An 18,026-nucleotide genomic window follows, 5' to 3' on the forward strand; every position below is an offset into this window, starting at 1 on the left:
GAATCTGTGTAGTTCATTCCACCAGGCTGCATTTGCTAGTGAACACTCATCTCTTTGTATCATTAAAAACTTCCAATCACACAACGCTCCCTGAATCCATCTTCCTCCAAGATCATAGGAAATGTGCTATATATTGTAATAGTTACAAAATAGTTTGTGGAGTTTGTAATTAAAATCACTGGACGTTTGTTAAAGAAAACAGTCGCGATGGAAGTAGCACAGTTGGTTTGTTACATTCTGCAAGCGTAAAGGCTGGAGAGGCATTATTACTTTCTAGATCTTTGCAAAGAAACATGCAGGTCTGCAGTTCGTATGTGTGTTGTACCTTAACAGCATTATGTGACTCTTCCTCACTGCCTTGAGATTTAATCTGAAAGTAATTTAAGTAGGTCTTACGTTTTAAGTGCATTATAAATGTTCTAATTTTAACTCAAATGTATTCTATATACTTCAATAAACTGAAGCGATTTATTACATGTGAATTTCAGTGTATCAAGAAGAAATAATGGTGGACTGTGAAGATGGTAATTTAATCCAGATAAACCAGTCTTCTCTTTGAATTGCTGCTAACTTACACAAACTACTTTTCTCATGCAAATATTAACATCCATATGTATGTGCACATCTGTTTTTTGATTAGTATCTAAAACTTTACAGTGCTGATTTTTTTTTAATAGAAACCTGTTACAAATGGCAGGAGGCACAAATATATACAAGTAACAGTACTGATACTAAATTAGTCAGAGGATGGGTGGGACATTGTCTTTCTATTGACGTAGTGTAATTAGGAGGGAGAATGGTCTTGCTGGTTAGGTTGTTTAACCTATTGTGTTTTATCTTTTTCAGTTACAACAACTATTTTCCCAGCAATATCCATAGGGAAAAGCAGAGTTAAATATTACTGTAGTAATTTACTCTTCTTAATAGTGTCCTTCAACCTGTCTCATACAGTATTATTTTTTCTCTTAACAGCTTACAAGAATCACCAGTATGTCCATTAAAACATAATTCATTTTTTAAACTCTGTAATAGCTGAATGATCAGGTTAAGGAAACTGATGTAAAGCCACAATGTGTTATAAGAAGTCTTCTATCGTTCTGTTTTTCATTGGTAAATTAACAACTTATTTAATCAGTTATGAGCGTTAATCACATTCGGGGTAGTACTGGTGAAGTTGTATGATGTGGAGCTAATAGTTTAGTGCAAACAGTATTTTTTGCTTTATCTAAAGTGTTTAGAGAAATATTTTAGCAGTAGTTTTGGAGCATTTTGTCTTCTATTAAACTATTCATGTTTATGATCTTAAAGCCCGATTATAAAATTAAGCTGTTTTTCTGTTGTTACTTGGAAGATAAAGATGGAAGATATCCATCTTCAATAGTAATGAGTGATTACGACTGCGTTTCTGATGTTTATTACAGCAACCCAAAATCTCCAAAATAAGGCAGACTTAAAAACATACATTCAGAATTTTGTTTGGTTTTGGGGTTTTTTTCAGTCTCACTCTTACATGGAATAAGGATGCTGGAAATAACTGTTTTTCCCGACGGATGATGAATTGCCTGTGAATTCTTTTTATGCTCTAGGTCAAGCTAAACGCCGTGAGGTAATGGTGGTGTACAGTAGGCCATACATCCTCATCCTCTGCTGGCTCTTCTCTGTATTCTTGTATTTACAAAGGACTGAAATAGCCAACTGAGCATTTACCTTATATCCATTCATGTTATAGAAGCACGGTTGGGCAAAAGTTTGGGCCTTCAGGTAAGCGTCCTCAGGTGGCCATACTTGCCAAAAAGCTCCATACAACATGACAGCAAGGCTCTGAAAAATTTAGTAGGCTGCAAAAGAGAAACCACGGTGTTCACAGCTTGAGAGGCTGATGGAATTTCATAAAACTGGCAAAGAGCTTCTTAATTTGTGCAAGATTTTTGCATAGCCATCATTAACTAACTTAAATGTGAGAGCGACTGCCATTTTCTTTTGTGCAGAGACAGTGAAGAAATTATTAGAAAAAAAGTTGCTGTGTAACTGTGCCAAGATCATGGTATGAATAGTGGTAATATTTGTGAAATGTCACCTCTGTAACTATCGATTTCTGTAACTGTTTCACAGCATCTTGTGAGATACAGCATAACAAGCAACACACAGGCACGGAGGCACAGCGGGAATATTATTTAAACAAAGGGTATCTTGTCATTGCCAAGAATGTAACCGGTGGTGGAGGCAGGAGGAGAAAAAGAGACTTAACAGATTCTTCAGTTCCACAAGATCTGCATTCTTGCTTCTAAGTTAATCACGATATGCCATTAGTAGCCTTACGTGCAACAATTGCCCGTGTGTGTTACCGTTCTCCAACAGCTTATCCCACAGGGATCAAAATAGCCTTTGCCTTCGCTGCATCGGTGTCAATGCAGAAGGATAGCCTCACTCTAGCTCTTTCTAAAGTTATTTAACATTTTATTTTGGTTCCTTTGCAAATACCTGTGCATTGTTGGTGCTACTTGGTTTCGTAGTTTAGATCTAGTACATGGTTGCCGCCTCTTGGTGAAAAGTGAGTAAAATTTTAAGGTATCTATTTTGCATTTTTTAAAATTACGTAGGAGCCTAAGCTTCAGTCACCTGCAAAACAAGCATAGCTCGGTCTAAGCCTAAAGATTTCGTTGTCCTATTAAAATTTTCCTTTATTGCTTCTGCAGTCAAAGCTGTAGGGTGAACGTAGCTGCAACTGTGTGAAAAACTTTACGGTACTATAGCATCAGCTTCGCAGTTAGCTGCAGCTATCTTAGAATACGAGTAGAAAAAGCTACGACAGGAGGAGTGCTTTTTCATAAGTAGATTGCACCTACACTAACAGGGGCTGGAAAGGTGAAGGAAGCAGGTAAGCTGGTAGTTTTCACTATGCTAATTAATTTTAGAATTAAAAAAAATATATATATTTAATGAAGGCATTTGACGACTTCATGGCTTGGAAATTGAGCTTAGGTTTACAAACCCTTAGGCAACAGATTAACTGATACTGGCTTCAAGCGATCAGTTAACTGAAAGATATTTAGGTATAGAGATCGTGGCTTTGGAAACATGTGTTAGCTCCTTGAAGATGTTTCGGTAATGTTGATATTTATTCCACTTTTGTAAAGATTTATGTGAGGGTGAAATGGGTGATTTCTATACTGAGGTACATGAAAATGGAATGATTTAAAAATAATAGATTTATTTGAAATTGTGGCAAAAATGCAGCAATATTCTGCAAGATAAAATGAGATAAAATGAGGGACAGAAGCGTTTGAATACTCTAATTTTGAAATAAAATAATAAGGCAACCTGAATTTTTATAGGCTCTTCCAATCTACAAAACCCAGCCAAAAGCAGAGATTATTTTCTTTTTAATCTGTGGAAAAGTAGTAGAATATGGGATAAGACAGCCTGGGAGAAATGATTTAGCAGAGGTCAAGTCACTTAAGACTGACTGAGAAATGCGAGTGCTTTTTCCAGTAGAAGACATAATGGCTCCTTCACTGCACAGGGGAATGAGAGCTTGGACCGCAGTGACAAATACAAGGCCAAAAAGAAAGACTGGGGATTTAGGCCATTCACCTGGGACAGAGGAAAATATTTGAATCCAGATCTCCTAAATCACAGCAAGCACTATTTTCTAGACTCTGGAGTCTCCTTCCTCCTCCAATGAATGTTTAACTGTTTAAAGTAGAATAATTTAAGAGAAAAATAGGGAAAAAGAATCTCCAAATAACCTGTAATCTGAGAAATTATATTTTGAGTTACTAGTTTTAAGCAAAGCAGAAAGCTGAGTCTGGAGAAGTTTGAAATCCTAAAAAATGTATATTGGAGAAGGAAACGGTTTCTCATATGGGCCTTTATAACAAGTCGCACTGTCTGTCTTCAGCTTCCCCCAGAGGTTTCTCATTACACAGCATGAGTCTGTCATGGGAGACTCGTCTCTTAGTTCTATAACTTCCAAAATAGATTAAATTAAGGGAAGGTTGAGACCGGCATCGTTAAAAGATGGCTTACCATATGACGAACTTCAAATATTTTTTTCTTCATGCAATGTAAATAGTACTATGCTTCTGCTAATGTACAGTCCAGATTAATTTTGATGATACTTCCTAAATAATTTATTTGTTCCTAATTTTCACTTAAACATTTTAGGGGTTTTTTTGTTTGTTTAAATTCCTATGACTTTTTATCCAAAGCCTCGGCTGGGTGCTGCTGTTCAGATTTGCTTCTGCTCATTCCTTCCTCTTCTCTCTTTTTTTTCATGAAGCAATGCCAGTGGAGTAAGCAATGTGGTAGTGAATTCCTTTAACACTTGCACCTCTAAATGATGTCGAGAATGAAACGTATCCATGTTAACCAGGATGTACTTACAATACTTTCCATTCTTCATTTTTTAATCCGTGCAAAAAGTATAGGTATTACAAAATCTATGCAATATTTTTCTTTGAAATAACCATGTGCCAGCAAATCACCAAGGTAACCGTAGTTTGTCCTGGGTATTTGTACGTAAGGAAATTTTTAAATGGAATAGTGCTATTGACAGTTTGTTCCACAGTAAATCAAGGAATAAAGTCTGGAAAATACACAGTGGCATTTAACATAACTACTTGAATATTTTACCTTTCCCGTGCCTCTGCGTGTCGCACTGATCTTCCCATTCTGGCAGATAGTTGTGTTGCGGTGTGCTTCCTAGTATAACAATTAAGAAGAGGAGATATTATTGAAATATGTATTTCTGTAATTTTTTGAAGTTTTGGCGTGTTTCAATTAGTATTAAAATGCTTTGGAATTTATAATTGTACAATCATACTACAAGAAAGTAAATTCTTATAGCCATGTTAAAACATCTACTGTAATTGCTTTAAAAATAGGAGAGAGGTATTTAATTTGTAGAATATTAACTTAGTGTTCCATTTTAGGGTTGGTTGGCTTGTGTAAGCCAAGAGTCTGTAGACATATATGCACACTGTAGTGTTTGGATTAAATCTGTTCTTGTACACCTGTGTATATGTAAACATACTATAGATAAATACACTCATACCCACAAAATACTAAAGAAAAAATATACAGAATACTTACTGTGAAAAGTTCATCTTGCTTACACCAGTGCAGAATTTGGGTGAGCATCTGCTGTCTGTATACACTTAATTTTATTGTACTGTATATCCCAGACTGAAAAGTATTTATTAATGTATGATTAATAACTTGTGTGAAGGAAGGGACACGATTACAGCTTTCCTCTCCTGTAGACTCAGCTTTGACAGCAACCAAACAGAAGTCGATATTAAAAGCTGACACACTGATCAAGCACATATGTAATGTTTTAAGAGAACGCTGGAAAAATTACTGATAGCCAGGGCCACTGGTTCTCCGTCATTTCATAGCTACGTAATTTACTGTTCGTATTGATCTTTTGTCTCGGTTGCATGCTTTGTAACGCGGGCTTTCTCTTCTTTTTCTGACTCTGAAAATGTGAGTTGAATGTGCACTTCTGGAGAGCTTTTTCCAGAGTCTTCGGACAGTCTGAGTGCTGAGCTGTTAATTTCGATTTTGAATGGGTATTTCTACTTAACCACGTAATTTAATGCCCGATGAATTGTGTTTCTGTGACTAAATGAAAAACAAAAAGAGAATGCTTATAGTTTTGCAAGTGGAGATGTCATTAAACGTGTTTTAATTTCTACAAACAGTTTGCACGCAGGGGTTGGGAACATTTTCTCTGTATGTACGTAAAAATATTTCACACTTGTCTAGGTGCATTTTGGGATGTCTGTTGTCCTCTGAAGCATGTTGCAGGGCCGCGGGTAATGTAACCATGGTCGGATCTCTTATGATAACTTTGTTTTGGAGCTGCAGCAATATTTACATAACTGGAGTCCTGAATTTTAGCAATGTGTTTATCTCATGGTGCTTGATATTAATTTCTTCTTTTTCTTTCCCTTTTTCTTCTTCCACAATTGTAGGTAATTTTCAGGTGGTGGAAAATCTCACTTAGGAATGAATTTCGTGAATCAAGACCTGGAGAAATTAAAGAATCCCGGCAGGATTTTTTGGATGATTCATCTCTTCATAGTAAGATGACAATAATAATTACAAATTTGCTGTGGCATATAATGGAATAATGTAGCAATATTAATCTGTAATAACTTCGATGAAAGATGTGATTGCTTTGGCTAACAGGCTTTTTTGTATGAATTTATTAATATAAATTAATGTATGGTTACTAGAAAAACAAAAAGACATGACAGTAAATGTAAATACAGGATAAATCCCAGCAACATTGCTAGTTTCATTATAAGACAGTGGCAGAGGTAGTAGCAACAAAAATGGGCCAGGAAGCAATTTTTTCATTGCTTATAGCTCCATCCTTATAATGCTCTGTACCAGCACATTTGGTTTTATGGCCATGTCATGAACCACCTGGATTCCCAATCTGATTTAACGTAAGTAACACCAAGGGCAACAGGTACTTGGGACTATACAAGTGCCACAAGACTTTAGGAGCATACAGCCAGAAAATAAAGGCAGTGGGGACACCACTAAATAAACCTCAAAATGAAGATTGAGAGAGCTCTTTTCCAACCTGTTTCTGACAGACTTGCCACTCAGACATCGGAAATAATTACGCTTTTTCCCAAACTATGTCCCCCAAGTAGTTATTGCTCTGCATCTTCTTACAGTCTTGGCTCTCAGTAATGCATTAGTTTTAAGAGATATTGTGTCACAAGGTATGGTTGGTCATGGCTCACAGAGGAAACAGTCTCCCGAAAACACTAACCTAAAGACACATGAATTCAGCAACTGCAGCAAAGAGCTGAGGTCTGAGCTATGGCCTGATCTGAAAATGGAGAACTTCATTACTGCACCTGCAGGGACTGGATTGATATCTGAAGCTTTTGTAGTCCAAGAGAATAGGTAGCACTCAAACACCTTGCTTTGGTGAGATTTTTTTTTTTTTTAATAAGCTGCTCTTGTATTCTGATTATGTACAGACATAAAAAACTTTAGTTACAGATGATTTCATATTTACCCGATTTTTATGATGAACTTGAAAGATGTCATTTCCAAATAAAGTCCTGTTTTCCTCATCAAAAGCTCTGGTAGACATCATCTTATTTACACCTAGGCAGAGGAGGTCTTGCTTTCCCAAGAAGAATCTCGGGGGGTAGGGGAAAGGGTAAAACTTTCCTCAATAGAATGTACCTGTTTTCAAATGTAACCTTGAGTGTGTCTTCATTTAGGGTCTGAAATAAGACCAACACAGGTTTCCTATGCTTTGTTTATTAAAATCTAACGCTTCCTACAGCACAATCAAGAGACTTTTAGCCCTGGCGCCTTAGTGGTCTGCATTTCTACGCTTAGGTTTGTATTTCTGGTTCCCATTATAACTTTCACAACAGACCAATTTCAAGTGATTCGTCTGAAATAATAACAGTTCCTTAAGCAGCTGGGTAGGGAGGTCGCACGTGACTGCTGTTCATGCTCCGTTGATGGAAAGGCTGCACACGCTGAGCTCAGGTGACTGGATATATGCACAAACCATGGCAAAAGTTTCAGTCAGCACTCACAGCCTGTAACAAAACAAATCCTTAATTCCCATTATTACTACTTGTTTTGACTAGAAGGGCAATGACTGTATCATGACCCAATAGAATATGGGCTGCCTGTTGAATTGGCTAGTGCTCAGGGAGCTTTTAAACACGCTATGCTTTGTTGCAGTAGGTATTTATAATCACTCCATTAGTTGAGGCAAAGAGTTGCACCACATTTTAATTTGACAAAACCGATTACCAATTTTTATAAACTTGAGCTTTCAGAGAAGTAGCCTTCTATAGCTTTTTGCCAAGATTTACATAGAATTTATAGCTTAACTTTAGCAATTTAAGTTTCGGTGGTTTTATTTTAAATTTTTTTTTTATTTACCTCATAGAGCAGATTTGATATGCAAATATATAATGGTGAGGATTTTAGCTTGAGTTTTTTCTTCATTGCTTATACTGTATGATTTTCCTGTGGCATTTGATATTAATACAATGTCACAATAAAACATCTGTTTTAGATTAGTGGGGTACAATGATTCAAATAGTTAAATTCTTGTTAACATACAGTTTTCTAATGATATCCTGTGTGTTTTCAGTAGCTTACAAGCAGGATCTGTCTGCTTTTTCTTGAAAAGTGTTATTGGTGGTTCAGAGGTTTCCTATCCCATAGGAAGTATTGAAAGCCACATTTGCCATTCTTTCCTAACATTTAGTCATTTCTTCCTCCTTCTAAAATTGCCTTTAAAATCATACATGGGGTTTTCCCTCTGGATTTTAGTAAAATTTTAATATAAAAGTGTTTTGTTTTCAGAAAAATGCTAACATAAATAAAAGTATTACTAATATAAAATTACTACATTTGGGAGAAGTTGTATTGTTATATTTATATTGTTTCTGTCCATAGCCCTTGCTGTTCCACACGATCAGATGTTTTCACACCTCCTTCTGGCCTCCTGTTAGAGAAGCTTTGCTGCTGTTCTCCTAAGTATTCACAGATTGGGGTTTTTTTTTCCCCATAATTCTCCACAAATATATATATCCTGGAATAATATTCTAGTTATCCTTATTGATTTTTTTTTCCCAAATGAGGATATTTCTCCATTGCAAAGTATTAGTTTTTCCTGTTATCTCCTGGTTCTCATTCCTAACTTTTTTTCTGTTTTCACATGGTTGGAGATTTTTAGAGAAAATTTATTTTAAAAAAAAAGAAAAGGGTGCTTACGTTATTTCTAATGGGCATAGGCAGAATAGTACCCCTGCAAATGAAACATGTTATCAATATAGCATACAGGCATTTGAAGCATCCAATAGAAAACTGTAGTAAATATTTTATAATAAATATTAACATTTTAGTAAATTTACATTAACTACCATACAGCTGTAAACATCCTTGTTTGTTTTCAAATGTTTTCTTTTCTTTTTGGACAGTGAAGTAATGTATCATTAGTTTCTTCTCATCATCTTGATAGAGCCAAGAAGAAAGAGCAAGATTTTGTATATGACTAGATTTTCATTATGGCTTTGCAAAGGTGGAAAATTAATTTATGATAGTGTAGGGCAAGAGAAGAGAGGTCTATTTACATTTTTGGTTGAGTGAATAGTAAAAGTGACCAAGTGGTATCTAGCATTCGTAGGATAAAAGTGTCACAGAAAACTTGAAGTTCAATGTACTTTCACAGTTAGTTCACCATTAGCTGCAGATACATTTATAAAGCAAGATTAATACAGATAAACATATTTTAAAATAGCCAAACCAGGTCACATTATTATTTCTAGAAATAAATAATTTTCAAGAAAAACTCAAGGAGCAGAAAATATTCATGTGATAGCCTGCTTAATCAACATGGAATAGATGCACGCTACAAACATTATCATTGTCATTCCTAGTATGTGAAGATTTGGATCATTCTTACGTATCAGCTTGAATTAGATCAGCCAGCCAGTTTTTAGTTGACTGTGTAGATCATTTTTGTGCTTGCATAAGGAATTTGAGGAAAATTACCAACTATATAGAACTTAGAACTGAGAGGCTTGGAAAGCAAAAAAGCAAATGAGAACCAACAGCAAACTGCACTTGCAGTATGATACAGCAACAGAAAAGAAAGCTTGAACAGTATTGGGCCATCTACCCAAAGACATGAAGGAACACGAGGCAGTAGCTTCCTTCTACGTAATTACCTTAGGAATATTCGAGCAAAAAGAGAAGAAAAAATCTTAACATGTGAAATCTTGTAATTTGGAAAGCTCTTTCAAATGTATTCACGTAAGCTTGAGTTTCGTAACTAATCTTAGAAAATATGCTGGAAGGAAAACTGCTGTATCAAAATTGGATGCACTTACTGTCTATAGTCAGTATAGTTTCAACTTCCATGATTCTGTTTCTCTCTCTTTTCATAATTTTAACACACATGAGAAGATAGACTCTAGTTGGTTAAGAAAACAAAACAAAAACTCCCCAAACCCACAACACCAAAAAGCCACACTTAGGATGCATTAGAATTTCATAATACATAAAATAGTAATTCTGATTTTGCCCCTATATCAAAAGAAGAAAGAAAGAAAAAAAAAAAGTCCTTTACAAATCTGGATGACCGCATTCATATCATCAGATCTTCGAAAACAACATTCAGCTCCAAACTTTACCACTGATCATTCCTTAGAAGTGTAGCAAATTGAATTCAGGATCCTGTTTTCTAATGAACTATTTTTTTTTTTTAAAGCAATTTGATAAAATAGATAAATGATCTGAAGAAACAGTCTTAAAGTTCCAAGTTGGACACTGAAGTGGAAATAATCAACTATATGAATGCAGGGATGGGGAGTATGATGTATGATGAGGAGTAGCTCACTAAGTAGCAGAAAAGTATAGTATAGAAAAAGAATTTGGCATCGTACTGGATCACAAGGTGGATGAGTCAAAAAATGTCATGTCACTGTAGAAGATAACTGTCTTCACTTTCATTTTAGTGGTTTAACTGTACCTACATAAAATAAGAAGCAGAACTACAGGGTCTGTTAATGTCAGCGCCATCACTATTTTCCCCAAAGCATACAACTGAAGTATTTTTTCAGTTGTTTCATTAACCTCCTCCTGAGTAAATAGCACCGTCTTTATGTAAATAAATATATATGTATGTGGAAAAGTGGACAAAATACATCTGGACAAGTTTCAGTTCAGCTTCGCTGCTGTTTTAATGTTCCTCAGCTGAGACAAGAGTTTGCTGTACGCTAGACAATGTACAGTTTTTTAACGAAAGCCTTGTTTTACTGCTCAGGCTTCCTGGATGTCACTAGTGACTCTTCAGATTAACTGAAAAACTATAAATTACTAGCATTCAGTATAAGATATTGTATGTTATTTTCTCTAGAAAACATTAAAAAAAATTGAGCTGACTTTTCACTGTTTTTTTTTAAGGTGTGTGTGAATAATGTGGGATTATTGGGAAGAAATTTCAGGCTTTTACAAGTCTGTTGTTTCTTGGGTTTATTGTTTTTGTTGTCTGTTTTTTTTATCACAGTTCAGATTGCTATAGTGTTTGGTGCCAAAGTTCTGGAACACGTCCTCAATCTGTGCCGAGGTAACTATGACTTCCTGGAACGGCTTCCTGTCCCGCTGCTCCTGTACATCATTTCCTTTCTGGAGCTTGAAGATATTGCCAGGCTTTCTCAAGTTTCACGCAGATTTGAAATGGTAAAACAAAACACAAAAAACAAATATATAAATTATTATAAAATTATTTAAAATTATTAGCGTTGCTGTGCAGCAGCATCTCACATTTAACATAATCCTCAATCTGTCTGCTTTGCTTAAATTTATTAGACAATAAATTAATCATCTGTATACAAACAACTGAATGGGTGCAATAAAAACTAGATCTTAGAAAGGCTGTTAGAGAGACTGTGCTTATCCTGCAAACTTTTATTGCATATAATAAAGACAATGATCTAGATAATTCCATTGTAACCCTTGGTGGGGTGTTACACCCCACTTCCAGGATTAAGTATTTGAAATGTAAAACCTATGCTTTGCGTTATGATTTGTATTATTATAACGTCTTAGAAACTTCAACCATGAACGAGGGTCCCCTTACGCTAGACTCATTAACAAACAAAAAATCATTGCCATTCCTAGGGAGCTTACATCTGAAGTCTTTGACAAAAGCCAGGAGCACAAGGAAAGGGATTTTTTCAAGGTTTTTGTAGACCTCGCAGCAAGGAGCTGTAAGAAACACGGGAGGAGAAAGAGATGATGCTTGCTTGCTTGCTAGGAAGCTCTTTCCAACTGTCAGGAAAGTACGGGAAATAGTATGAACATGTTGAATTGAAGCTTTAAAGAGTGAATAGAAGTTGCCAGTATTGTTTGAGAGGAGCTGAGGGTAGCCTCTCAATGCTGAACGAGGGGTAACAAGTAGGGAAGGGTAGCTTGGAAGTCCCAGGAGCACAAGGGCAAATCTGTCGGCACGAAAAGAGACAGTCATAGGATTACTTAAACTGTGTTGGAAAGGCCTTCGAGAGGTTGTCTATTCCAGCTTCCTGGTGTGTGCAGGATCAGGTAGTTGGAGGGATGGAAAGATAATATATTCAGAGCTGTGATCCAGGAAGCTTATTTTGCAGGTCTGCATTTTCTGTCCCTGTCAGAGCCTGAGAAAAGGCTGCTGCAGTAACTCGGGCAGGGGGAGGAAAGGGATTTAGCTTATGAAAAATAGGAAGAGAAGCATATTAAAGAGAAAAATAACTTTATTCTTTTTCCCAGGGGTGCTGTAGGAGCCTAGAATGAAGCCTGCCAAGTTATGGGTTGTACGGTTACTGAAGGCATAAGTAATGGGGAGACCTTAGGAGGAAGATAACAACAGGTTTAGTCATCTTGAGTCTTATGTGACAGCTAGATATTCTCTGAAAGACTTCAGAGACAGATCAACCTTTTAGTTGGGAGAACAGGACATGTTTCTGATACAAAATACATCTCCAAATTGTATCAGGATGAAATTACTCACAGGGTTTGTTTTATTTTGAGGCTATGTGGCCCAAGATTTCAAAAAAAAGTTCTGTGGGAGACTGCTGGCAGTTCAAGAGGGCATGGGTGTACTGCTGTTCCTGTGGTGTGGCTGCGAAGACACTGTAGATGCTTTGGCGAGAGTGAGTTCGAGTGAGCCCAAGAAATAGGAGACGGCATAAAGCACGCACAGGAGAAACGGGCAAGATAGGAAAATAGAGCATGTCATGAATTTAGAGATGAGGGGCTGATGCAAGTAGATAAGCCTGCTGAGTTCTGGGCTTTATTTCAGTTTGAAGATAAAACGGTTGATATTGTGACTGGGAAACAACAAATAGAGGATGAGAGAATAAAAACAACTAAAGGAGAGGAAGAGAAGGGATAGAAGGGAGGTCAGGAAATTATTATAAGGATATTTGGAATCCATCTGTCGTTTGCAGAGCGTGAATGGGTTAGGATGAGGTACTGTGGAGGGCAGTAAACTTTTCATTAGTTTAACCCAAAGCCTTGGGTATTTTGGAATTTCAGGAAATCCTAGAAAGAATTAACTGGCATAATAATAAAGGTAAGATTTTGGCACAATGAAATAACCTATCGCAATTAGCAACGCCGTGCGCTCTTTCTCTCATTTCAGCAGTCTTTTTAAGGAATTAAAAATTTGCCCCAATGCTATGAATTTTCAGACTAATTTATGCGTAGGCTGGAGCGCTGCTCTGTGTGGAATTATAGAACAGCATATTCAGATTTTCAAATAGGGAAAAATAGAAAGGTCTCTGCACTCAGGACTGAAAAGTGGAGCATGAAAGGCTCCGTACGTCCATCTCGTGCAACGCGTCCTGCTAGGCTGAACTAAAGCGGCATCTCCATTTGCTGCCCAGAGCACGGCATGGCTCGGGCTGTGTGGTTCTGAGCGTAAATCCTGCTCTCCCGCGTGCTCGGATGCTTTCAAGACGCGTTTCAAAGCATTTCACCGGGTACTATTTTTAAGTATTGTAAAAGACGCTCCATCTCAAAAGCAGCACCTGCGCGGGTCCTAACGCGGACACCACCGGGGAGCGCCGTAGCAGTTTTCCAGGTGCTTTTGCCGCAGACTCGCGCGCTGTGATGCTCTCAGCGCAAGCGCAGGGGAGGGCTGGTTTAGGTCGTTTGGTGCGCGGTCCTGAGGCAGCCAAAACGGGCAAAACGAAGCAGCCGAAGGAGCCGGAACGGCTTCGCGGGGGCCGGCGGAGCGGCTCGCGGCGGGGCAGCCGGCGCCCCCACGCCAGCGCCAGGGGGCGCGCTGCCGGCGCGCGGGGCGCCTCCTCCCGTACGGGAGGCGCGAGCTGACGGTTATGACGCAAGTCAGAAGCCGTTGGCACGGGAAGGAAAGCACAAAGATGACAGTGATTATCTTTTTTCTTTCTGTTTTGGGTTGGGTTTTTTTTAATCGAACACTGTATTTGGAAATACAAACAGACGGTACGAAACGCCGTCGCCGCCATTTTTAACCTCGTGGTGTCCAGTTTTCATAGGAGGAGCAGAATGGTGAGAGACGGAGAGCGAGCAGAAATTCAAAGAAAACTTTAAAAATGCATGCCGTTTCATTTCAGGACTTCTACAGCAATTTTTCCCCCCATAATCCCCGCGTTGCCTTGAGCAGATACGCCAGCACGCGGTGCGTGCCTGCAGCACGAGCACTTGCACAACTCAAGAGCAGCAAAAATAGAACCAGACATACCCCGATACAGCTTTGCTGTAGTTAGTGAATTAAATCGTCTGAGGCATCCAGCTACATCAGCAGTGTGTGACGGAAGTTATACCAGGACTTTGCCTTTTCTCTTTCCGTTACTGCTTGCGACAGACGCTTGCATTGGAGCAATCCAGTACAACCCCACTTGCATCCCTGCAATTACACATTTAGAAAAGTGGAATGTTTGGCAGAAGAACCAATGTTACTGTGCTCTGGTATAACCTGTAACGGGTAGATAATATACAACCACACAGAGTATCTTCCCAGTTCTTTTTCTGTGATTGGTTCTGTCATGTAACACAAGTTTTTCTTCCTGTTTACAATATAATATTTCCACCTGAATTCTGTTTATTGAGTTGTTCTGAAAGAGGGAAGCACGGTGGTGGTGGGTTGATGGTTGGACTTGATGATCTTAAAGGGCTTTTCCAACCTTAATGATCTGTGATCTCCTGAGAAACAGACTTAATCCTTACAGTCCATCTGAAAGCTTCCTAAAATTGCATTTCTATTGTAAGTCCAAAGGCAATTTGCTCCTTTGACCTTTCTTGAAAACAGATTTGTATTTGTAATGTGATTTCTACATCCCAACACGTTCTTTGGCATAATCTTACACAGCTTCACTGATTTCGGTGGGGCTGTTTGACTTACGTGCCAGGAGCGCATGTGGCGTTACAACTGCTTTTAGTGTGGCAGAAAGGCCCGTGGTAGAATACCAAAAGAAGCTTCTCAAATTTTTCACAGAAGAACATGCAATATCTTGCATTGGCAACGCTAGGCAAAACTTCCACTGATGTCATTGTGAGTTTTAACTAATACTGCGCCTTTCAAGATAGGTGGGCAGCATGCAGTGCAAGTGACCTTCATACAAAGTGGCTGTGTTGTCTAAGCACATTTTGTGTAGCAAAATAATCGGTGATAAGTAAGGCAAATTGTGATTTTAAGCCTTTACTTTCTCTTACAACTAGATATGTAACAGTAACACGCTATGGGAAAACATTGTGGAGAACTTGTGTGACACAATTACACCTGAAATGAAAGAACTTGCTCAGGAAATGGGCTGGAAACAATTCTTCTTCACAAACAGACTTCAGCTACAGCTGCAGCTCCGAAGGAGGAGGCAGAAACAAGATGTTCAGAACAAAAAACTAACCAAGTAAAGATGCATTTTTCATTGAAGCAATTGGTTTAAGGTATGGTTTTGTTGTTTATCAGGTCAGATATATTGACTTCTGTTCTTTACCAGGGAAAGCAGATTATTCTAGAGGGTTGAAAGAGGAAAACCAAAATAGGGCTTACTAGGAGCAACATGTAAAAAATGCAACGTTTAATATGTTGGGCATCCTGAAATTGTATTATAGTCAGCATCGTAACAGTTACTAGCAGTAGAAAAGGCTGTGGCTTCTTTGTACTTCTTCATTCTGACTTCTCTATTTTGTATATATGCTATACATGCTCCATGTCTTCTATCAGATTGCTATGGCACTGTCATTATTACCTTCACAGAAAACCATCTATCATTTCCTACTACAAAAACTCCTGATGAATGCTGAGGTTTTCACTGTCCACCATGATAAATTTGCAGTGTTTATAGGCAAATAACATGTAGCTGGTTCCAGAGTTTGATGTGTGTTAAGATGTTTTAAAATTAATTATCTAAACTTCAAGCACATAGTAATTTTGTCAACAAGAAGAAACTTCTTTGGTGACTGAGGGTGTGGATCAAATGATCATCCTCATCTTGGACAATCCATTAAAATCATGTTTGAGGCACTCTGCCAGAATGGTGTATGGGCAAATTTTTTCCTTGATGTTGCTGATGCAGGAACTTCTGAAACTAACGGGCTTCCGTTGTTCGAGTTCTGATAAGAGACATTTGCTATCCTACAAGATTATAACAATGGTTACTTAAGAGTGTTGTAAGACGAAGGCCGTTCTTACTGACATGACTGACTTGCTCCAACAATCAACTTCAGTAATTAAGAGGCCAGATATTATTACTCTGAAAGTACCAGTTGATTACTAGCCAGTGATACATCATTTGCCATTGACTAGACTTAAGACCTGAGTATTAAAAACAGTGATTGCAGTATTTGGCTATAATAGTGTAATATTTGAAGAGTGTATTAAGTTTACAGTTTTTTAACATGTCAAATATTAAACTTGAATTTTATAAATTGATTAAAAGGTATGAATACAGGGTTCTTATATCATTGTTTCTTTACAAAGCAGTATTTTAATTCTTACAAGATACTTGCTAATTTAGATTAAGAATATTTTGTTCCACAACTATATACCAATATTCTTGAAGCACTTGGTGATTGTAGATCTTTAGATAGAAGAAACACTTAAGTATTTTCTTTCCTCTTTGTGACTATTTCCTTTTAGGACATGACAAATACAAATTTCATGATGTGCATAAAATACTGTATTATAAAATTTTTGTTGTGTGTAATAAAACGCTATAAAATATAATTTTGCTTCAGAGAGATGATTTTAAGCACTACAGCATGTGAGCAGAGCTAGTAAACAACAGACCCTCTTTTCTCACTTTCTGTCAATTTACCACCAATGAATTTTTTTCTTAGCTTGTGCTCTCATAACAGATTTAGGAGTTTCAGGTTGGGAAACTAGAACCCATGCTAGCCAATACAGACTGAATGATTATTAATTTTAAATCCTAATTTAACTTGATTTTGTCAGCCCACCTTCCCTTCTCCTTGATCAATAATGTACCTGTCCCTTCTGTTACGAGAAATAAGAACAATAATTTTGCAGGAGAATCTTCATTTTTAAGTTTAAAAAAATGAACTTAATCAGTAAATGAACAGAAAGTGCTGTTTTGGGTTATGTAAGTTTATTCCCATCATATGGCCCAGTAAGGACTTCTACAGAAAGATACACTGCAGATATCGTAAGTGAACAACATATAATTCCTTACAGTAATATGCAAATAAAGTCGATTTTGACAAAAGACAAAGTGAAGATCTAAGTATGAAGGGTACATATCTTTCAAAAAAAAAAAAAGGAAACTGAGGAAAATCATCACTTCAATATATATATTTCACTAATAAAAGATAGCTCAGTTAAAATAAGCTAGCAGCAGCATTCACACCAAGACAACATTAAACCCGTAACAAAAGAACTGATGTGAAAGTGTTTACATTAACTAACATTTTCTCCAATGAAAAAGCTGATTTTAATAAATTACTGACTGCGTGTTCACATCATGTGTTGCCGTTCACTGCCACCTCGGTTGTTCTAATATGAATTTTAAAGGCCATACATAACTATCCTGTATGAATGAACTGATCTAAATCTTAAAGGAGTTTGGGGTTTTCTTTTTTAACTTGGCTCATTTCAGTGATCTATTTTAAAGTATGTCCCTGCCAACAGCTGTAGAAGTGTGAAACTAAGAAGCTGGTGAATTCCAATATACAATATGAGTTGCAGTCCAAAGCTTTTTTTTTAACCAACGCTGCAGCTATAAAAAAAGATCTGTCTAATGATATTGTTGCATACTGAACTGTTTCCCAGTGTTTGTTCAATATAATTGAATAGTATCAATTGTTTTTAAAGAATTACAGCAGCATGTATCAGTATTAAACAAAGAATCTGATTTGTCATAAAAAAACTTCCATAAAGCTAGCAGGAAAAAAACCTACAGTGACTTCTATTTGATAGGAAAATTAACATCAGACTCACTTCTCAAAGCTGAAAAAACTATGTCTTGTACCACCATACAAAACAT

The 18,026-nt window shown here is 37.2% G+C and overlaps 1 protein-coding gene across 1 annotated transcript in view; it reads left to right on the forward strand.

Annotated features, from left to right (window-relative positions):
• The window catches only part of FBXO36 (F-box protein 36), a gene marked incomplete at its 3' end in the record, with an annotated part of 28,096 nt that extends 12,661 nt beyond the window's left edge, over positions 1-15,435 (forward strand). Inside the window, exons 2-4 of the mRNA XM_082003453.1 lie at positions 5,979-6,087; positions 11,075-11,247; positions 15,244-15,435. Of these exons, the coding sequence (XP_081859579.1) occupies positions 5,979-6,087; positions 11,075-11,247; positions 15,244-15,435 (474 nt within the window). The remainder of the gene's footprint in view (positions 1-5,978; positions 6,088-11,074; positions 11,248-15,243) is intronic.
• Between the last annotated feature and the right edge of the window lie 2,591 nt (positions 15,436-18,026).

Source organism: Phaethon aethereus, assembly GCF_964289735.1.
Source record: "Phaethon aethereus genome assembly, chromosome: 9".
In the NCBI taxonomy this organism is placed as follows: Eukaryota; Metazoa; Chordata; class Aves; order Phaethontiformes; family Phaethontidae; genus Phaethon; species Phaethon aethereus.